Source organism: Crinia signifera, chromosome 5, assembly GCF_055691185.1.
Source record: "Crinia signifera chromosome 5, ASM5569118v1, whole genome shotgun sequence".
Classification (NCBI taxonomy): domain Eukaryota; kingdom Metazoa; phylum Chordata; class Amphibia; order Anura; family Myobatrachidae; genus Crinia; species Crinia signifera.
The window spans coordinates 120,292,833-120,317,147 of NC_139221.1; the positions used below are offsets into that span (position 1 = coordinate 120,292,833).

Here is a 24,315-nt window from a genome sequence, read left to right on the forward strand (position 1 = left end):
TGCCTGTCAGCTGTTTTGACAGGAGAAGTAAGCAGCGGGGAGAGCGAGTAGTGCCACCACCGGCTCAGTGTGCAGGCCTCTCCAGCGCTCCCCGCAGACCCTGTCGGCACTGGCTAGTTACGCCACTGATTGTAACAGTGCAAAAGCAGTGCACAATGATGGTTTTCCTGGTTAAATTATAAACCTCATTAAAAATTTAACTTGGTTGAGCTGTGTGGCCAAGAGCTAATAGAGACATGTTTTACACACTTGGACAGTACAATAATCACTTGTTGGAACAACATTATTTAATGCAATGCAATGAGTAGTTCTGAAGTATTAATCAAACATACAAATCTGCCATATCTTGTAGACTGGGCCAGGAAAAAAACATATAAATAACATTTTATACTTATTAATTACTGATTTGCTGGTGGATGAAAACCCCGAGATCATAGCTCCTGGCAGCAGGCCTTCCAACAATGAACATACATAAAAGTACAGTATATGTTCTGCCTTTCAAGCATATCATTTGATCTAGAAGATGCATTGCAGAGTGTTGTGCAATTTAAAAAAAACTAAACAAGAACACTGACAGGAACAGATAGAACATTATTTAGTAAAGTGGTAAACTAATGTTGAATTTGTTAACTTGCTTGATATTGGATCACTGATCATCCAAATCAAATTTGTGCAATTTTAATAGAAATTAATAGAACCAGAGAGGTTGTATTGCGGTTTCGCTTTCAGCCAATGTTTTGTGTCGTAATCTCAGTTCTAGGCACTCCACTGTAGGAGGGTAGCTATCCAGCTCAAATTTGTTGGCAAAAAGTTTATCAACACTGAACAGCCACTGTAAATCTCCTGTCCCATATACACAGACGCCTCTGACATAGCGGCCTGGAATAGAAAGAAAAAAACAATCATAATTCTAAATACTTGTGCAGCTATCAAAACATAAATCAAAGAAATAAAGACAACAGTCAGCAGCAGGCTCATCTTAAAAGTAATGAAGGCCATGGCCAAAACAATGCACTAGGGCCCCTTCCCAACCATTAACCTGCTTTAACTCTCCGCTTTCTTCCAAACAATGAGTTTTGATTGGTACATAGCAACAGTCATCCACCAGTCAGCATACTGGCAGCCTATCACTGTGTGGCAGCAGGCTGGAAAGCAAGAAGTAAATATTTATGGCTGCTCTGAAATTCTCTACTGCCTCTCAGGAAGCTCAAGGGGCAGATGCTCCCAGCCCGATCTGCTCCTGCTCAAAGGCTCCGAGAACTAGGGGGCCCTTGGGCAGCTGCTCATTAAGATCAGCAGCTAATCCAATAAATATAAGGATTTGAAGGACAAGCTCGAAGATCGATTCAGTAGGCCCAAGGACATACTGTTTATAAATATCTAGCATTGAGATCCTGAATCGTCCTACAGCCTAAGCTCAGGGAAGCTACAGCTACTGTATGTTGGCTCTTATCACTGCTGCCTGCCCTAGTTCTAGTCCCCTCTCCCAGTCAACAGTGATGGGTAATTCTCAAGAAAGATTGTAAAATTGCGAGCAGGGCCCTCCTACCCAGTTTTTTTTTATCACGGTTTCCAATGGTAAAGCGCAATGGAATATGCTGCACTATATAAGACACTGTAAATAAATAAACAAAATAGTTAAATAAGGCTATCCCTTAACCCCTTCCCGACATTTGACGTATATATACGTCATGGCCGGGATGTACTTCCCGACACATGACGTATATATACGTCATGGCTTCTAACTGTCACCGCGTCTATAGACGCGGTGACAGTTAGGAGATGTCTGCTGTCCCTGACAGCAGACATCCCCCTCGCCGCCCAGGGGGGGCAGGGATGCCCCCCCCGGTCGGCGATCGCTGTGATTGGCTGTTCAAATCTGAACAGCCATTCACAGCGTTTCCTGTGTTACCGGCGGCTAAGCCGCTCGGTAACACAGAAAACGGTGGTGATCGGTGCTGTTAAATACAGCACCGATCACCACCGATGAGCAGGAGCCCCCCCACCCACTCACCCGGCAGCCCGGCAGGTCCTCAGTAGGGGAAGCGCTGAGCGCACGCAGCGCTCCCCCCTCCCGCCCCCCCCCGCCAGGCTCAGCAGCAGCATGAGCTGCTGTAAAAGTAAAAAAAAAAAAAAAAAGACACACTGAATTATATATATATATTATATATATATATATATATGTGTGTATATGTGTATATATATATATATGTGTATATATATATATATATATATGTGTGTGTGTATATATATATATATATATATATATATATAGACACATATATATATGTCTATATATATATATATATATGTCTATATATATATATATATATGTCTATATATATATATATATATGTCTATATATATATATATATATATATCTATATCTATATATATATATATATATATATATATATATATATATATATATATATATATATATATATATATATATATATATATATATATATATATAGAGACAGATAGATAGAAAGATATTCCCGACATATGACGTATATATACGTCATGGTCGGGAGGTACTTCCCAACCGGAGACGTATATATACGTCATGGTTTTAACTGTCACCGCGTCTATAGACGCGGTGACAGTTTGGAGATGTCTGCTGTCCCTGATTCCCAATCAGCGATCGCTGTTATTGGCTGTTCAAATGTGAGCCGCTCGGTAACACAGTGATCGGTGGTGATCGGTGCCATGCACCCAAATGGTATTTTTTGGTCACATGTGAGGCATTGCCGTACTCGGGAGAAATTGGGGCACAGATTTTGGGGTGCTTTGTCTCCTTCATTCCTTGTGAAAATGAAAAATTTTGAGCCAGAAATGCATTTTTGTGTAAAAAATTACATTTTTTTACACAAAAATGCAGTTCTGGCTCAAAATTTTTCATTTTCACAAGGAATGAAGGAGACAAAGCACCCCAAAATCTGTGCCCCAATTTCTCCCGAGTATGGCAATGCCTCACATGTGACCAAAAAATATCAGTTGGGTGCATGGCAGGACTCAGAAGGGAAGGAGTGATATTTGGATTTTGCAGCACAGATTCTGGTTGAATGACCCCTGAAGCACCCATACAGTGGAACCCCCCCACAAGTGACCCCATTTTGCAAACTACACCCTTCAGGGAATTCAACAAGGGGTATAGTGTACATTTCAAACCCCCAGGGGTTTCACCAATTTTGATACAACTGAGCTGTGAAAATGAAAAATTTAATTTTTTCATTTGCACAGCCCAGTTGTATCAAAATTGGTGAAACCCCTTGGGGTTTGAAATGTACACTATACCCCTTGTTGAATTCCCTGAAGGGTGTAGTTTGCAAAATGGGGTCACTTGTGGGGGAGGTTCCTAACTTTTAGCATCTTATGGTGCCTATAAACCTACATGGTGCCTAAAAAATAATCTCATAAAAAGGAGGCTCCAAAATCAAGTAGGTGCTCCTTCTATTATGAAGCCTGTGGTTTGGTCACCGTGCACACTAGGGCCACATATAAGATATTTATGAAAACAAAAGAATTGGGGGAATCAATTTTTAGTCACATTTCTCTAGTAAAATCTACTGTGTTCCTTAGAAAAATGTATTAAAATTGAAAATCTGCCAAAAAAATGAAATTTTGAAATTTCACCTACACTTTGTTTTAATTCTTGTGAAACACCTAAAGGGTTAACAAACTTCCAAAATGCTGTTTTGAATACTGTGAGGGGTGCACTTTTTGAAATGGCATCATTTATGGGGGTGTCTCACATACAAGTCCCTCAAAGTCACATCATAACTGAACTGGTCCCTAAAAAAATCAGAGTTTGAAATTTTCTTGAAAATTTGAGAATTTGCTATTCATATTTTAAGCCTCCTAGTGTCCAAAAAAATGAAAATGAGGTTGAAATAATGATGGCAACATAAAGTATACATATGGTCTATGTTAGTTATTAACTATTTTGAGTGGTAAGATTATTTGTCTCACAAGCAGAAAATTTAACATTTTGCAAATCGCAAAATTTTCCATTTTTTTACGACATTTTGGAATTTTTCACAAAAAAACACAGACTGTATCGACCAAAATTTACCACTAACTTGAAGTACAATAGTGTCACGAGAAAACAATCTCAAAATCACTGGGATAAGTAAAAGCAAAAAAAAGTTATCCCCCACTTAAGTTATACATGCCAGATTTGAAAAAAAGGGCTCTGTCAGGAAGGCAAAAACAGGCTCCGTCAGGAAGGGGTTAATCTGGCTTTCTAGCTTCCCTCACAATTGTGATCCTGTGACAAGTATAAGTAAAGTGATCTGTCCATTATTTTATTTTTAAACTAAAAAAAATAAAATAAAAATAACACAATTATCAGAAGTTTTGTATTGTTTTAGGTACTTGTGTATCATCACGGCGCCCATCGCATCGCATACCACTAATTAAGGTGACCAATTTGAGGCTTTCCACGGGCAGAGTGTACAATTTTAATATCGCTTTGCATCGCATGCCATTATAATGGCATGCGATGCGAATCGATTTCAATGTTAAATGCCCAGCCAGACCCAATTTTTAATTGTATCCCACCATGATGGGTAATAAGTATGTTAAATGGCCCCCCATTGTTAACGCCACCCCACTATCAATGCAACCCGAAGCGTGGCGAGTGCAGCAAACCCGCGAGGGGCGGCGGTACGCGTCCTCCGACCTTTTTCATGCCCCCACTATCCACGTCGGCGTGGAGTAGATCTTATATAGTGTGGCGAGCGCAGCGAGCCCGAAGTGTGGCGAGCGCAGCATAACTTCACAAGTATTACGCGTCCGCTCGCCACGCTTCGGGCTCGGTGGCTCGCCACACTATATAAAATCAACTCCACGCCGACGTGGATAGTGGGGGTAGAAAAGGTCAGAGGACGCGTACCGCCGCCACTCGCCACGCTTCGGGTTGGCGTTGATAGTGGGGTGGCGTTAACAATGGGGGGCATTTAACATAGTCATTACCCATCAGGGTGGTGTACAATTTAAATCGGGTCTGGGGTGCATTTAACATAGGAATTAGGTATCTGGGTGCATGTGCGACTTAAAATCGGTTGCATCGCATCACATGCGATGCAATGCGATTTTTGGTTGTACAATGACCTGCGATGGATATCGGGGGCGCCGTGATAATACACAAGTACCTTTTTTTACATTGGCTTCTTAAAAGGTGGTTATGTTCACAAATAATCATGTGTTATTCAAATTAAATTGAATCAGTTTACCTACTATTTATATAATTTGATACAAAAAAAATCAACAATTGTGTGAACATTTTTGAATAGAGTATAAGTCAGTTCAGTAGTAACAGGTAATTCTGTCCCTACATCTATAATAGGGTACAATGAATTGTAGGGGGTGCCAGATGACGCTCCGACAGTGGGTATCCCAACAGTCAGTATCCCGACTCACATGGGATATTCTCCCTTGTGGGGGACAACGACCCCCAAAGAGAGAGATTTGAACCCGTGGTGAGCATAGCAAGCCACCGGGACCACAGCGTGGTGAGCCTGCAAGCGGCTTCTTTTCCCTCCCTTCCCCCCCCCCCCCCCCCCCCCCCCCCCCCCCTGTTGGAGCACAAGCAGTCGGGATCCCGACGTTGGAGACCCATACACCACACCCATTTTAGGTCAGTATACTTAGACTTTGTCGTCTTTCTTTGGAATGTGGGTGGTACAATAATTCATTGATAGCTAAATATAACAAAGGCATTTTAACAAAGATTAATGATTTCTTGGCAGACTGAAATGCTCCTGTTTGCTTTGATAAACCTGCTATCGATGTGGTGCTCTCACACACTGTAGTTCTGGCTGATAAAATAGCAAATATATATAAAAATAAATAAATTCTACTTCATCACTGAGTGGTATACTGTATTTATTAATATGACCAGCAGGTTACATGGCAGAAAAAATATTTGGTGGTGTCAAGATGGTACAATCTTCTAAGAAACAGACATGGGCATCTTGCAATGGCTGGATACGTATGCAGGCAGCACTATTCAGTTTTTATTTAAATAATAATAAAAAAACACAAATAGTAAATTATGAGTATGAAAACTTACTTAAAGAGTATTCTTGTTTGCAATAAAAATGACTTTTTAGGTTTGTTCAATAATTTTTTGGGTTGTAAAACAATTGTTTGACTTTCAGAAGGAAAACTCTAATTAGTGCTTTTGAATATTTTCTAAATCGCATTTTTGGTCTATTTACCAAAGAATTAGCTAATATATAAAAACTTTTACACATTACAAACTGGATCTGTGCAATGCCGGATGGCACTGCTTCTATCATATTTATCAAATGAATTGGCCTGTTTGTTTGTCGGTCTGTTTGGTTAGGAATTCAAACACCTCTGCACTGATAGGGGTCATGAAACCAAAGCCGTTTCCTCAATTTGGCTCCTGGCCAGGGTTTAGGAAGGATTCAATTTCCCGTTGGACTCCCGGTTGGTGTACTGTGTACAGAACTTGGACCACGTTTGACCAGCCTATTTTGGGCCTTCCCCTGGATGGATTTGGACTTCAGGTTTACCATGAATACTGGATGTCAGAGAACATTTACAGAAGTTGGGCTCCTGGTTGGACCTCCTGTTAAGGCCCATACACACTTGAAGATTTTCATTTCAAAAGACTTTGCCAAAATCTTTGATAAATATATCTTTCCCCAAAGTAGTTCGTACACACTGAACTATTTTCCCCAAAGAGCAAGAGATTTTCAGGAAGCGAAAGACTTTGCTGAAAATCTTTCATATAAAAGGCTATTTACATAATGGGCGGGGTTTAGATTCCAAGCATGGGAGCAGGGGACATTTTATCAGTTAATTAATGCTGTCCATATTTAATTGTTATAACCTTATAACTATACATGCAATATGCTAGCGCAGGCTAGCAAAGTATACATTACCGCCACCACTGCCCACCAATGTTTATATATTTATATACCCACTGCCACCAATGTGGGCAATGGGCCAATAAACATTGGTGGGCAGTGTTGGCGGTAACATATATGTTGCTGACGCATGCTAGCAATGTATACATTACCGCCACCACTGCCCACCAATGTTTATATATTTTATATACCCACTGCCAGCAATGTATATTTATTTAAATACTCACTGACCACCAATGTATTTATTTAAATGTATATTATATATGTACAGTATATTGCTGGCGCAGGCTGCCAATATTAACCCCTTGAATGGTATGCCCGGAAATTTATCGGGCTCAGCTGCGCTGCTGCAGCGGGCTGTCCCGGAAAATTTCCGGGCATACCACAAATATGAAATAGGTGCACGCCAGTGGTGTCCAGGTGTACACCACTGGCGCAGCACCTCTAGAGCCCCCCCCCCCCCCCCGCTCATTTCCCCAACCCTCCCATCACCTGTGCTCCGGCGATCGCACGCCGGAGCTCTTCTAACCCCGCTCCCCTTGCCGCCTGCCGCCATACTTTTAGTAGCAGTGACGTTGGCGGCAGGCTCGGGGATGTTCGGGGGGACTCGGGAGTGCTCAGGAACCCGAGTCCTCCCGAGCCGCGGCGAACATCCCCCAGCCTGCCACCGACGTCACTGCTGAATGTGACAGGCCGGCGGCTAAGGCAGCGTGGACAGTGGCGGCAGGGAAGCGCCGGAGCAGAGGTGAGGGACGGGGGCTTCCAAACTGTGGTGGGTTTTGCTAGGCAGGACAAACCTGCCCTGACAGGTTTGTCCTGCCCCAGCAAAACCTACCACTCAAGGGGTTAATAAACATTGTTGGACAGTGTCAGCGATAACAGTGTTGCCAGCAGCATATATAATCGCCATTTAAATAAATAAATAAATAAATTGGTGGCAGTATGCATATAAAAATATAAACATTGGTGGCAGTGGGCATGGGCATATACTGTACTGCACATATATAAGCATTGGTGGCAGTGGCATATACTGTATATATGTACAGTATATGCCCACTGCCACCAATGTTTTTATTGGTGACAGTTGGCATATAATTCACATATATAAGAATTGGTGGCAGTGGGCATATACTGTATATTTAAACACATTGGTGGCAGTGGGCATCTAAATGTATATATAAACATTGGTGGCAGTGGATATATTCTGCACATAAACATTGGTGGCAGTGGCATATACTGTATATATGTACAGTATATGCCCACTGCCACCAATGTTTATATATGTAAACATTGGTGGTAGTGGGCATATGCTGTACATAGATATATACACATTGGTGGCAGTGGGCATCTAAAGTATACAGTATATAAACATTGGTGGCAGTGGTACTCACTGCTGTGCTGCAGAACTTTTCCTCCTCCCTGCTCCGTGTAGTAAAAAAAAAAGCAGGGGGAGGGAGCGGGGAGGGAGCACACAGACTGTCTCTGCTGCTGCACGGAGACCTCTGCTTCTGCTGCTGCAGCTAGATCCGGGGGCGGGGAGAGGACAGAAGCCGGGCTGAAAGTCTATCATCTTTCAGCCCGGAGGCAGAGGTAAGCATACACACAAAGCGATGATGGCTCAGATACCAGCCATCATCGCTAGACATGCTGGTCAAACCAGCCGACGTGGGATCTTTTCAGCGATGATGGCGGGAGCGCGCATCATCGCTGATCTTCAGTCTGTGGCCCATACACACTGAAAGATTTTCAGCTGAAAATCGTTAAGTGTGTATGGGCCTTTAGTGTTCACCATGCAGAACTTTGACACAGTGAGCCTGGGCCTTCCACGGAATTGATTTGGATAAAAAAAGGTTATGAACTGTAATAACTGCAGCACTCAATTAAATAAAAAAAAAAAAAACTTACAAAAATGGAGGTAGGCAGACAAACAATATTGTTTACCCAAAAGCCTTGAAATAGCAACATTTATAACAGAAGAAAACATTAAAACCATCTCACAATGTAAAAATGATTATAAAAATGAACAGAAAGGAAAGCTTTACATATTGAGAACATGTGTAGATATACAACTTTCTAGGAAGTTTAAGACCACCAACTTTCACCATCTCAAACCACACCACTACCACATCTACAGCAGGCTTTGGGTGTTAAATCCTTACTAAAGACCCATACACACTGTGCTACAATGAGCTGAAAGCAGCTCAATTTACTCATTTGAGCTGCTGTGTACTGGCCAGCAATGAGCGGTGAAGCATGGGCTGGACGCTGATCAGCTGGTATTACCAGAAGAAAAGCAATGGAGTGGATGGCTTTCCATAGCGTCCTGCTATGGAAATTCATCCACTCCAGGGAGTGATTCTACCCCCCCAGTGATTTTCCCCATATCCATACACTGTGCAAAATGGCCCAGTGTATATGGACCTTAAGGCACCCTGGGAATAAGACAGGATGGAGTAAATGTGCTGATGGGAGTTCTAATGAAGATGGGATGTGTCCATAGCAACCAATCAGAATCTACTTTTTATTTTTATTTAGCACCTTCTAGAAAATCATAGATATAATCTGATAGGTTGCTATGGGCAACATCCCATGTTCAACAGCACTCCCATCTTAGTAAAATACCCTGATGAGTCCAGACCAAGAACTTTACAAATGTTGTATTACAAAGCCATTTCATTATAGCTTTACTTTGGACATTTGCACAGTGAGTAGCACCGTTAGCATACTGGTTAGCTTCATTGCCACGTTCAGGGCCGGCGCCACCACTAGGCAGCTCTAGACATTTGCCTAGGGCGCCGGCACCTGGAGGGCGGCAGTTCGCCCCTCACCCCCAGCATGGAGGGTTAGCGAACTGTGGTACCTGTGTAAAAAACTTGCGTCCACGGCATCCCTGCTGAGTGCTGGTGCGTGCAGGGGTGTCCGTGCCGCCGGGGAACCTGCAGCGCTGTTATTGTGTATAAGCTGGCCACGGCCGGTGGGGTCCCTACAGTGAATAGAAAATGACTAGTGCTATGCGCGCAGCAAGCGCTAGTTATTTTCTATTCACTGTAGGGACCCCGCCGGCCGCGGCCAGCTTATATTGCCTGCTAACACATTGAGATGGATAGCTGAGAAGTACACTACACTGGTATGGTTCCACAGCACGTGTAACCAACAAACTGCATGGTGTGTACGCTAGATCTAACTTGAAGGTGTCATTAACAGCGTATTTGCCTGCTACCACATTGAGGTTGATAGCTGAGAAACATACTACTATGATATGGCTCCACTGCATGTGTAACCAATAAACTGTATGGTGTGTACAGCAGATCTAACTTGAAGGTGTCACTAATAGCACATTTGCCTATTTACCACATTTAGATTGACAACTGAGAAAGGAACATACACTGATAGGGTTCCACAACACGTAAAACCAATAAATGGCACGGTGTGTACGCTAAACTTAACCATAAAGTGTTACTAACAGTGTAAATGCCTTGCTACTATAACTGAGGACAGTGAACCTGAAATCACGAGCAGGGTATAAAAACAACTGTAGTAGTTTACAGGGGCACACCGCACTCAATAGCGCAATGTACATTCATGTACCATAATAAATTAAAAATGATGCACAGTAATACAAATTTCTAGGCCATCACGGACTCTAGCGCAATAAGATACAAGTGCATGTACCCAGCCGGCCACTGGAGGGTGGTAGTGAGCTGGAAAGCTCTACCACCGCAGCAGCAGCGGAGCAGGAGAGCCGGAGGGAGAAGCAGGTGTTCGGTGAGTGAACACTCTCTCCCCCCCCCCCAGCAGCACGGCGACCATATCGCATGTCTGGGAAGACACACCGCACACTGCCCCACCCCCCTGCATCCGGGCAGACACACCGCGCACCCCCCTCCCAGCAGGGCATAGACTCCGCAATCCCCCCGGTGGCCGGGCAGAGACACCGCGCACACCCCCCACCGGCCGGGCAGAGACCGTGCGCACCCCCCCCAAGCAGTTAAGCGCCGGGGCACCCCTTCCGCCTGGGGCGCTCCGGTGCCTAGCACCGGCCCTGAATGTACCAATCATACTGTGCCCCTCTATGCTAACAGTTTGCCGATAGGAGCTAGCCACTTACAATGAGGCTGACTCCACGGCATTTGTAAGCTATATTAAAATTGCCTGGTGTGTACACACCATTAGTGGTAGCAACAGTCAACATCTCAAGCATAACAGAGTGGCTTGATCTGCCATAATAATAACTGCAAGGAGGCACTATCTTAATTATTACAGTGTAATTCTGTCCGTAATATACACCATTAGTGATAAGTGGGGGCAAATAAACAAATCACTCCTTGTCCCTACTGTCGAGACCATAACAGTTAAAGCCACACTAGTAAGCACACTGCCAGTGTTGCCCGATGTGCATCTGAGGTAATCTGTGACAATTGGATAAAATCCAAGCAGGATATTGTAACCCAGAACACACGGTAGATAACATTTCAATAAATTGGACTTGGATATATTAAAGCATACTTATGCCATGCACCTGACAGCCCTAGTTATATCGGATAAGACCAGTCTAACCCATAAAAATCTAAATTGCTGTCCAAATAAATATTTGAACTGTAACCAATTAAATCTGCAAAATTTGTAATTTAACAGCAGAATATTTTGGATGGTCTGCAGTTGGATAATAGATACAGGATCACACACACAGTGGATAGAGGTGTGATCAAATCCAGCAACTACTGTATGGTAAAATGTATTGTAATGATTACACTCAGACTATCTAGCAAAATTGTAACAACTACATAGCAATTGTGCTTCCCAGAACAGAAAACTACAATAACCTCAGTGGTTACATACACTGACACGCACGACAGGCAGAATATAACCAACACAGTGCAATATTTTAAACCACTTTATTTATTTTCTCTTTATTCACACATATTTGTCTATATTTTCGCTGGCTTGCAGCAATTTTAATTAATACAAATAAAAGGTATATTTTATTATTGAACTTGTCGGTGGATACTCTCAACGGGATTCAATATATTCGATATCAGTTGAATGAGTGCCTCGAATTGGGAATTCTTCTTTCTTTTTTCATTTGTATTAGCATCATTGCCACACAGAAGAGGAAAAAGATTGTCTTCTTTTTTGGTGCACAGAGGTAAGTAAAGATTATGATATGTGTTTTAAAAATTAACGTTTAATTCATATGTTTAAAACTGGTTATTACGTTAAATATTTCTGCAATAAACAAATATTTTTTTTTATAAAAACGGTGTCAGTGTGTCTATTTGATCTTTTGATTTGATTTATTTGCTAGAGGAAAAGATTCAACCAATTTATAATGCCAGAGCACTTTAAGAGTCATGTGTGGTCTTAAGAATAATTGTTACATGTGTTTATACAATGTTTCCCCAGTGAGTTGTAATTGTATCAAATTAGAAACAACCAAAAAGACTATAAACCAAGCGCAGGAAACACACAATTAATATTTGTCCTTGCTGCTGTCTAGAAGGGATACTCAACCCTTCTTGAAACCCCAAAAAACAGTAAGTCAACAAGTAGACAGAGCAAAATGGACACACTTGATACCAATTGGTTAAAAATCAGTTTATGTTTATTATAACAATTTTTTTCCAAATCATTAAGAAATTTCAACGGCCAGTGGGACCAATACAGTTAAAATAATAATATTAATATTAAGGTAGCAGTTACACAAGACATACACTCTAATATAGAAAAATAATTAAATCACATTTAGTAATAGCTCTCTCAGCTTGGTTAAGCATGCATAGGGTTAATTGCTTGGTTTTCTGTTCAAACAGAAATGGGTTAATGTCAGTTTTTTGCCAATAAGTTGTTAATTGACAATTCTTAGCACCGTGCTGATCGCACAGAAAGTGCCTGTAAGCAACTTTACTAATGGTTAGTCATTCAGCCATGCATGGCAAAGTTAGTAAAATCATGCAGATTAAAGAGTGGTATACTTATGCTCTGCGACTTGTGGGCTGCTTTGTTTTTGGTTTGTAATCCACTTTGTGGGGAGGGTGACTACCTCGGCCTTGAGCGGGTTCCCAGCTGGTCTGTATGATTCTCGCAGCTTTATCAAGAACTCCTTTGCTCCGGCTTCCGGGTCTCCACACAGCGGTATCTCCGATACAAACAAATAGGGACTTTGCTGATGACGCGTTTCCCCGCCTGACACAGTCAGCGGCTTCCTCTGGGGAAACGCATCATCAGCAAAGTCCCTATTTGCACTGCCAGTGGCAACAGTGGACTGAGTAAATACTACTGGCAACCTCTATTCACAGTATTCAGTGCAGGCAGCACCAGTGGACTATATATAATTCAATTAATTAAGTATTAATAATATAGCAGCCTAGTAGGTAGAGAAAATAAACTACTAGGTAGGTAGGTAGGTAGGCAGGCAGGCAGTAGCACTGCCAGTGGTCACCACAAAAGGTAGTTATATTACACACCACCAGTAGCTTTATGCAGTGCACCAGCAGAATTTATAATAATTTTATTATAGGTACTGCTTGGCAGCCTAGTATGTACTAGGTAGGTACACTAGGTAGGCAGTAGCACTGCCAGTGGCAACAGTGGATTGAGTAACTAAATAATACTGGCAGATTCAGTGCAGGCAGCACCAGTGGACTATATATAATATAATTAATTATTATTCATATAATATATATATTACAGCACAGCACCAGAGGTAGGCCCCAGCACAGTGGAGACAGTAGTACTACAGGTACACAGTTAGACTGTCCTCCTTGCTAGAGAGAGCCCACCCTAAGCAGAGAGGAGAACAGAGTACACAGCAGCACTGAGGGAGACAGCCCCAGCGAATAAAATAAGTACAGCACAGCACACCAGAGGTAGACCGCACAGAGGAGACAGTAGTACTACAAGTACACAGTTAGACTACACAGCAGCACTGAGAGACAGCGCCAGCGAATAAAAAATATTGCGTTCAAGGTCAAGCTCAAGTTTAAGCCCCAGCAGCAGCACCAACACACCCTCTCCCAACCCACTACTAGACTGGAGTGAAGATGGCGGGCGCAGCAGCCGCTATTTAAAGCCTCGCGAAATCCGGCGCCGGGAGATGACGTTCTAACCCAAAACCTGAAAAGTGGCCGGTGCACATCCCTAATCATTATGCCCGTGAGAGAGAAGAGGGGATAGCACATGCTCATGTGTTGATCTTTATTCACATGATAATGTAATAAAGACAGATTGTTATAATACCAATGAAATCAGGCCTCTTCTTTATTTCACATGTGGTAATTAGGATGGCCAGCTTAGTCCCTAAAATGCCGGATTTCAATCCCGATATTTTGGGGATTAGACTGCACATGCACAGTCTAATGCCGGGCAGCATCTGAGCAGGTGCTCAGACACTGCCCAGCTTCTCCCGTCCCAGGCAGTGCGGCTCTGCACAGTGTGATGACCTCAGAGGTCACGCTGCGCAGGCCACACAACAGTCACCTCGTTCTGTGCACGCCACGCTGACCTCCCACCTCCATAAGACTGTCCACCCACCCAGGCTGCCTGTATTCACCTGTGCCCGGTTCCATCGCCCGATGCCCACCAACCCAGGCTGCATCCACCCGCCAACCCACCCAGGCTGCATCTTCCCGGATCCATCGCCAACCTGCCCGGCTACACCGCACCTGTAAGTAAATATTTGGGCGGCCGGGGCGAATTTCTGCATTAGGGAAGCCAATTCCGGGATTGGGCATTTTTCAATCCCGAATTTCGGGATTGAAAAAATGCCCCAGGATTGGCATCCCTAGTGGTAATGTACACAGTTAATTAGGATAGGTTTTGGTCACTTTTTTAACCTCTGGTTCAGTTTAATTATCAAGTATTGGTTTAGGGTTAATGATCTCTTTTTTGCATCTCTACTTATCTTGGTGTGCTGCTGTTTGAGTTTATGTAGCCGTATATTTGTATTGTGCTTCATCCATTAGCCCAATACAGTCTGCATATCTCCTCTTGCAGACAAATTGATTGGATTAACATATGATGCAATTCATATCTTTTATTAATGTGAAGTGCTTTCTCAAATAGTTTGGCAAGGGCATAGGTCACCAGCTTTGAAGTGTTTTACTGCTCATTCCTACGTCACCAGGCACTTAATAAAGTGGTGTATCTGCGCATACGGGCAATTAGTGACTATGTTAAATAAGGCTAATAACTGCAGCAGTATGTTTAATCATTAATGTGGCTCATACCATAAGTTAACATTGCATGATATTATATTCGTCCATCCATCAATCATCAAATGCTTATGGATTGGCCTAGCATAGATGCATGTCAGAAGCATTTGTATTATATGCGGCTCCACCGTTAACTGAATGATGCTATCTCATTTACTTGATTATAAACGGTCACACATGTAATCAGTTATTCCTGTATGATGCTTTATTGCTAAGCCATAGGATAATACATGCTCTTACGTTGACACAATCTATAAATCATTAGTGTCTATATGGAAAGGTGTCAGTATTAGATACGGTTTGCACCGCTACTCATCCAATTCTATGCCGTTTATTCAGATGTCAAATTTTCTTACTGTTAGCCATTACTTTGTAGTACCGTATTGCATATATACAGGTTATTGAGCATTAGCCGAATATCATAATATGATTGACAGTTATTAGTGCCTGTGTGCCATGCGGTGTACACAGTCTGCTCTATGGGATTATGCGGTTTGTCTAAAGATCACCAGCAGCGTTTGCCCTGATTCCAGTGGCTATTCACACAGCATGTTCCCCATGTCTTATACAGGTATCTAAAAAATCATTGCCAGTGTCGATCGGTCAGTGAGACGGCTTACATATATTGGATCATACCCTATCTATACATAAATCAAAAATCAATGATACATTATTTATATAGACATATTGCCTGTAATGCCAACGCACGTTTCACAAAGGCATTTTTTTCAAGGCGGACCCAATTGTCCCACTCAGGGAATATTTAAAGGAGAAAGGATCACCAATCAGATGCTGCGTTATGAGTCACGTGGTGATTTCAGCCTCTCAAGGTTGCATGTGTAATTTATTCATTATGCAGCAGTCGGGTGAAGTGTGACGGTGAGTTTGACATAATGAATCATGTGATGCCTTCCACCTATCAGAGGCTTTGTAGGCATTGAATAAGCTTAGGTTGGGCAGATCTCAGGACATATATAGTTCATTTGATATTCCCACTATATATAACATAATTTAAGACAAAAATGATTGTCATCATTGCTGTCCATACACGCTGGGCATAGTCGCTAAGCAGTGTGTATGGACCTTTAGAATAAAAATGGTGATATTGGAAGATGATAAAATAATAATAATGATTAGTGTTTGTGTTAGTATTGTTTGTGATGTATATGTGTGGTGAAAGTGAAAATCAATTCAAATAAAATAGTGGTGAAAAATGTGATAATACATGAAATATTATGTGTTAAAAGGTGATTGTGTATGTTTATTATAATTACTGATGTGATATTGATGTGGCCACGAACCATGTACATTCAGGAAATAAACAAGCAACTTAATGACCAGACGTGCTATAAAACTCTGACACTCAATCCAACCTCCACTTACTAACATCAGTATAACAACCTAATAAAAGAGGCACTTAACAACAAAATCATCACTAAAAAGGATTATGATTTCTTGAAAGTGGAAACAGTCATTACACCAACCCTATATCTGCTACCCAAAATACACAACCATGAAACAATACTTCCAGGAAGACCGATTGTCTTGGGAGTAAGATGCTTGAAAGAAAAAGCAAGCACCTACCATGATAAGCACTTATGACAATTTGTACTTTCCCTGCCATCATAGCAGCACACCAAGATAAGTAGAGACGTAAAAAAGATATCATTAACCCGGAACCAATACTTGATAATTAAACTAAAACAGAGGTTAAAAAGTGACCAAAACCTAACCTAATTAACTGTGTACATTACCACGTGTGGAATAAAGAAGATAGCCTGATTACACAGGTATTATAAAAATCTGTCTTTATTACATTATCATGTGAATATTGATCAACACATGAGCATGTGCTATCCCCTCTTCTCTCTGACTGGCATAATGATACAAAACTTGAAAGTGAAAATATATACAGAGGTAATTTGATACAATTACAACTCACTGGGGAAACATTGTATAAACACATGTAACAATTATTCTTAAAACCACACATGACTGTTAAAGTGCTCTGGCATTAGAAATCGGTCCAATCTTTTCCTCTGGCAAATAAATCAAACTAAAATATCAAATAGACACACTGACACCATTTTTATAAATAATATTTGTTTATTGCATAGATATTTCACGTAATAAGCAGTTTTAAACATATGAATTTAACGTTAATTTTCAAAACACATATCATAATCTTTACTTACCTCTGTGCACCAAAAAAGAAGACAATCTTTTCTTTCCTTCTTTTGTTCATATCTTTATTGTCTTTGGCTGCACCCCCATAGAGAATGCAAATCTATTTCTAGATACTGTCTTATTTGGGGCCTTCAACAGGTGCAATAGCATCAACCTGTGCAGATTTCCCAATTCCCCTTTCCCTTTAAAGAATCATTGCCGCACAGCGCTGAAATCTTGAGTTCAATTCAGATCAACTTCCAATATGTGTGGAGTGTGTATGTTTTCACAGGTTTGATTGGGCACTCAATTTCTGACAAAAACAATTACCTCTACCAAATATGAGTATTTATGTGATACAGAATATAGGGGTCGATTTATCAAGCAAGAGTCGAGAAGTGGCCCAGTGGAGAAAATGGAAATAACTTAAACTTTAAAGAAGTATTTATCAAGTACGTTCTATAAAATGATAGGTAGATGAGCTACTTCTCTGCTAATCCACTTGTCTACTCTTTTCACTGCTTGATACATCAACCCTATGTAATACCCCTTTCACATCGCACTTTTAAAACGGTAAATTGCCATTTTTTTCCCTTTTTAAAACGTTTAAGCCTGCACTGTGAATGCACCACAGCCAATTTACCGTTTAAAGTTAACTGGCATTTCGAACCGTGTAAAAAGCAGAGTCCTACACGGTTCCTTGCCGTTTTTTGTGCAATGTGAATGTGTACAATGCTATGCATTCACAGTGCAGGCTTAAACGTTTTAAAAAGGGGAAAAAAAAACGGCAATTTACCGTTTTAAAATTGCGATGTGAAAGGGGTATAAACCGGTATTTAAAACGGTAATCTGCAGCAATGTTAAGGCTCTGACCCGTTTTAATTACCGTTTTAAATACCGGTTTTTAAAACGTGTCGGCGATGTGAAAGTGGTATTACATAGCTCCACTATGGCAAACACTGTGAATGACTGAAACATGCTACATAAAGTGGGATACAGTCATTGGGTCACCAGCATGATGGTCGACAAACATTAGGTCAACATGCATTTAGGTTGACATGACTTAAAGTCTACATGGGTTAGGTCGACAGGGTCAACCCTGGGGAAGGTCAACATGGTTGTTTTTACTGTTTTTTGAGCCAAAATGTGCCGACAGGTGGTATTTTATGCCCTACCATTCACTAGGGCGTGGTGGGAGAATAAAATAGTGTGTAGAGTGTAGCGAGCCATGAAAGGCAATGCGGTGGTAAGCTTCGGTGTCCATGCCAACACAACATGTGCCGACAGGCGGAATTTCATGCCCTAACATCCACTAGGGGCTGGTGGGAGAATAAAATAGTGTGCCGAGCGTAGTGAGGCACCGTGCCCAAAGCATGCGAGGGGATGCTGTGCTATGTTTTAGTGTTTATGTTGACTGTGTTGACATTCCGGTTAAAAACAAAAAACATGTCAACTTTTTCAATATCGACCTTACCCATGTCGACCTAATGACCCTGTCAACCTAAAGTCATGTCGACCTTCCTGCATGTGGACCTTAACTCATGTTGACCTAAATGCATGTTGACCTAATGGTGTCGACCTAATGATCCATACCCCATAAAGCGCAGACAAATGCACTGGTATCATATGCTATATAAATAATGGTTAATAATACTATTGATTTTCAATCTTCTGCTTTTTCAGCACTTGTTTAATTGATTCTAAGCGCATAACATAAACAGTGAGTGTAGCTTAGATGGTGACCTAGTAGAATATGTCAACTTTCCCTTAAATTAGTTAAAAAGCACCTGCTCAGAGTGTAGTGTAGTGGCCTTGCAGTCTTCTAGAGGTGTTGGCAAAGGCATACTTTCAGGGCCGGTGCAAGTGTTTGCAGCACCCTAGGCAAAACTTCTGTGCGCCTCTTCAGCGCGCCCCTTCCACCAACCCGCTGCACAAGTGTCACCCCTGCCAGGACCCATTATATTGAATTGTTGGGCTGAAGAGGCGCCCTCCAGTGGCCGGCGCCCTAGGCAGCTGCCTAAAGCTGCCTAGTGGTAGCGCGGGCCCTGCATACTTTTCAATATTAACATTATATATTTACTTATATTGTATTATTTTTAGAGATGAGTGATTTGTATTTACACAGTTCTTTTGCCAAGGAATAGTACAAGTTCTAATTTATAATATTAGCTATCCAAAACATATATGAGCCAAATTGTCAGTAAAATTCAGTTTTGAGATCTGAACATAACTAAATAAATCCAGACACACACACACACACACACACTATAAAAAAAAACATATATGAAACTAATTTGCACACATTTAAGAACACATGCTAATTTGTGCAGCACGGTTTGGTGTATGGTTAGCACTGCTTCTTTAAAGCACTAAAGCCTCGAGTTTAATTCCCACCAGGGTCATGACTCTGTAGTTTGAATATTCTCCCTTTGTTTGCAAATTTTCCCTCCAGGTACTCTGGGTTTTCTCCTACAATTAAAAATTATACTAGTAGCCTCTACAATTCCTGACTAAAATAAATAAGCAGCCTTGTACCGTGTATGTGTGTACATGTGGTACGGAATATACTGTAGACCATGCATTCCCAACCACGGTCCTCAAGGCACACCAACAGTGCAGGTTTTAGTGATATCCAGGCTTCAGCAGAGATGGTTTAATCAGAATCACTCAGGTACTAATCAAGTCACCAGTGCTCAAGAATGGATATCACTAAAACCTGCACTGTTGGTGTGCCTTGAGGACCGTGGTTGGAAATTCCTGCTGTAGACTGTAAACACTGGATTAGATGAAATGCAAATTATGCAAATTAGCAAAATCTTTCAAACTAATACAATTTGCTAAACAAATGTAACAAAAACACAGAAAAAACATGTAACACCTGTAGCAAACACCTGTGCAGCACTTCTACCTAGTAATCAGGTGGGAATTTTGGCTGAGTTTTATTAGTGGAAAATGTCAGTACAAGCACCTAAGTAACATTATAAATAAAACCCCATACTGTATTATCTCAACAATACAAATTTTTACACCTCTGATATCTCTCTATCAAAAACAGAAATATCATCCAAATTGGTTTTAAAATAGCATGCTATGCTTTTATCTCCCTATGATGGTTTTAGAACAATTGTTCATCGTGTCTTGTAGGTCTAAGAAAATATGTTAACTTCATTAAACCAATTTAGAAGACTCATGCTGAGAACAATTTATAAATGAATGAAAGGTACATGTCTGTCAACATTGTAAGAATAGGTGAATGTTGTAGACATCAACAGTTGAAATTTTAAACAGGCATTTCAAAAAGAGCAAGTGTCCCCACCTCTTGGATTGGCTATATCTTGTTCAGCTGCGTGTATCATGTGTCCTGTTATCTTTGACTTTCATACTACAGTAAAAACAATGAAAGTGTAATGAAATTGTATTACCATGGCAGCCATCATGAGAACTGTCATCACTCCACTTTATCGCTCTGAGATTACCTTCCCATTTAGCATCTGGCATGGACTTTGGAAACTCTGGTGGAAAGGAGAAAAAAAAAGGATGATCTCAGGAAAGCATATATCAGTGGTGCAAACATATTAGGTCTATTTGAGTCATCTTTGTTTTTACCACTAATAATTTTACATAGTTACACCTCTGTGAGAATTGTTTTATGTTATCCAGAAGGCAGAAAAATAGTGCAGGTTGTCCCACTGCATAAAAGTGGAAGCAAGGTTGAAGCGATTAACTACTGACCAATGAGCCTAACATCAGTAGAAGGTAAATTGATAAAAACACTATTTAACGATTTGTGGAATAGAATATATCAAAACAAGCAATTACAGGATCACAAACATGGATTTACTGGGGGGGGGGGGGGAGAATGTCAAACACATATTACTGGCTTTTTTGGTTGGGTGACTATAATAACAGCTGAAGGTGGTGCCATTGATGAAGCATTTTCCATGTCGACAATTTGCTTGTGTCAATCATATGTCAATGTCGGCCTATTGACTGTTGAACTTTTGTCAAAGTTGACCTATAGATTGTCTAACTAGACATTGTGGGGTAAATTTGGAGTTGGGAGTTCTATTGAAGATGGCATGTTGCCCATAACAACCAATTAGATTATATTTCTTACTTATTTAGCACATTCTAGAAGATAATAGAATCTGATTTATTGCGCATGGCAACATTCTATCTTTAGCAGAACCCCTGTCTTAGTAAATTTATCCCGATCTGTGAGCCATTCAGATCCCAACTGCATGATTAAAGGCACTTTGCACTCGGCACCATACCAAAGCACGCTAGTACTCAACCCACAGAAATACTAACGTTATTCATTTTCCACAACTTTCTACCTCAACTACCTCAGACCTCAGGGCCCGAGACCCACAGGGAACAGCATCACAGGAAGGGCACAATTCCCCCCAGTCCCCTTTTTCACAAGTCAACTTTGCATTACACTTTTTGCAATAATAAAACATGCTCCCTCCTCCCCAACATGCCCCTCGCTCCCTCCTCCCTCCTCCCCAGATGTACCAGATTGTAGGCACAAGAGGAACAAGAAACAGTTGAGAAATCATGTCCATCTCATTCCACTTTGGAGCAAACCGCATCTATATGTATAACTTAAACCTTGCATTATCTCCTTCACTACCTCTCCCCTTGATCCTACACTCTTAGAAATCAGTAAAGCTCTATCTCCTGTGCTTATCCCAAACGTAACTAAAATCTGTAACCGCTGTCTACTGGTATTTTTACTTCTCTGTTCAAGCATGCACTTTTCACCCCCATTCTGGAAAAAAAAAAAAAAACACAAAACACAATTCTACTATCTTTCTAACTACTGTCCCATCTCTTAGCTACCTTGCCTCTCCAAGTTACTTGAAAGACTAGCTTACACTCGCCTCACACACTTTCACTCTCAACACTCTGCAGAGACAGCAATGACTAAAGTAGTAAATGATCTGGCTACTCCTAAATTGAAATGTCATTTCTCACTTCTTGTTCTTCTAGATCACTGTTGAGAACACAATCAATCCTACTCCACAAGCTCGCTGCCTAGGGGTCATTCTTGACTCTGAACTTTCCTTTATTCCTCACATTCAATTGGTCTCTAAATCATGTTACATGCATCTAAAAACATATCCAAAATGTATCCATATCTTACACAAGACACTGCAAAAACTCTAATCCATGCACTCATTATCGCGCTCATTGATTGTTGCAATAGTCTCTTTACCAGTCTTCCTAAGAATAGACTCTCACCACTACAATCCATTTTGAATGCAGCTGCGAGCCTGATCTTCCCGGCTAGACGTTCAACGTCTGCTGATCTGCTGTCAGTCCCTCCATTGGTTCCCTGTGTTCAATATAAAATACTTCTACTCACATTCTAGGCAATTAACCTGACTACACCTACATATATCTCTTATCTCAAAATATATCCCCAGCAGACCTCTCTGCTCTGCACAAGACCTGTGTCTCTCATCTACACTCATTACTACATCCCATTCACAATTGCAGGACTTTTTTTGGGCAGCACCCACCTTATCGATGCCCTTCCATGCACATTAAAACTCACCTCTTTAGGCAAGCTTATCATATTCCAGAACCCCCTCATAATCTCCATTAGCAGTCATATCAAATTGCATCCCATAAGGACTGTCTTTCAATCCGGTGGAACTGCCTTGCTATGGTATCCTATCCATATGTATGTATATGTCCCTATAGATTGTAAAATTGCAAGCAGGGCCCTCCTACCAAACTATTGGTTTCTTACTACACAGTGTTTTTATCGCTGTTCCCTAATCTAAAGCACAATGGTACTTGTTGCACTATATAAGAAACTGTAAATAAAAGAAATAGTACTCAGTCAGCTTTATTTTTTTTATTTTTTTTTGGTGGGGGGGGGTCACTAGTGCATAATGATATTATGCAAGAGAAAGAAGCTTGCTTGTCCCACTAAAGGCAATGGACACGCAAGCACACACGGCACACAGAGATGTGTCACTGCATAGATTACGGCAGCTCCATATGTATATAACACATAAAACATGTCATTTGTGTACTGTTTTCCTACAGCAAACATAAAATGAACAACATCGGTACTCCTACAATGTTCCAGATCAGTAAATTAACTATGGCTGTATTTGATTTAGTTCTACATCCAAATAATTCTTGCCTACTTTTCCAGATCCTGTGGGGGACTTCCAATTTTTGGGGTTTTCCCACGCACCCCCCAGAAGAGTAGCCACCCCTCCCGCAATCTGCCCACTACCTAGCGCAGTAACAGGAGTTAGAGGTCCGTGTTGAGGAGGCTGGACCTAGTGACATGATTCTATGCTAACTGAATCATTTAGGCTCCTACCTATAATAATATGCTCAATCCGTGGAACTTTTTTCATGAGTGGTCAGGGCCCAATGACAGTAGTTAGCCACCCCCGTCCCAATCACAGCAAACCTGTTTTTCTTCTCCAGGCTTCTGGAGAGGACAATTTAAATATAGTTAAGTATGATTCAAGCGAGATGACTGTCTATGAGGTTATTTAAAATTGTCATATATATGCTGCATGTAAGTTCACTTTGATTGTTTGTCCTCTTATAAAGAGCATAATCCTACGCAATTAAACTGCTACCTTTGTTTAAGTACAGGCTGTATCCTATTAAATTGTCTGTTTACTCCAGTGGCATTTTATACTTCATTTCTTCCTCTTAGAACAGAGGAATTATACGCAAAGAGCCATATAGTTCAATGTCGATGTTCCATAACATGCATAAGTGGATTCTTCCTGTCACTATCTGATTATTCAATTTGTGGGACTATGGGGCAGATTTAGAGGTGTATTCAATTGGTCCTGATTTTTCCCTAAGGAAAAAAAACAGAACTATTTTGCTGCTACTGTGTTTAACTGTTTTGCTCAGTTTTTTTCGTCCATGCCATTTCAAACTTTTTTTTGTGATAAAAGGCAAAATAAATAAACACCAGGTGCAAACGCCCACAATTTTGTTTGAAAATGGGCAAAAATCTGCATTTTTTTTTGAATAGGTCAAAT

The 24,315-nt window shown here is 41.1% G+C and overlaps 1 protein-coding gene across 4 annotated transcripts in view; it reads right to left on the minus strand.

Annotated features, from left to right (window-relative positions):
• Positions 1-267: 267 nt before the first annotated feature.
• The window catches only part of LOC146080537 (N-acetyllactosaminide beta-1,6-N-acetylglucosaminyl-transferase-like), a 66,901-nt gene continuing 42,853 nt past the window's right edge, over positions 268-24,315 (minus strand). For 3 of the 4 annotated variants that reach the window (XM_083187941.1, XM_083187943.1, XM_083187942.1), the window contains 2 exons: positions 20,704-20,793; positions 268-879 (listed from right to left, as the gene is read on the minus strand). In XM_083187941.1, the coding sequence (XP_083044067.1) occupies positions 689-879; positions 20,704-20,793 (281 nt within the window). In that variant the 3' untranslated portion in view covers positions 268-688. Of the gene's footprint in view, positions 880-20,597; positions 20,664-20,703; positions 20,794-24,315 lie in introns of all 4 variants that reach the window. The other variant, XR_014474903.1, reaches the window with a different exon arrangement.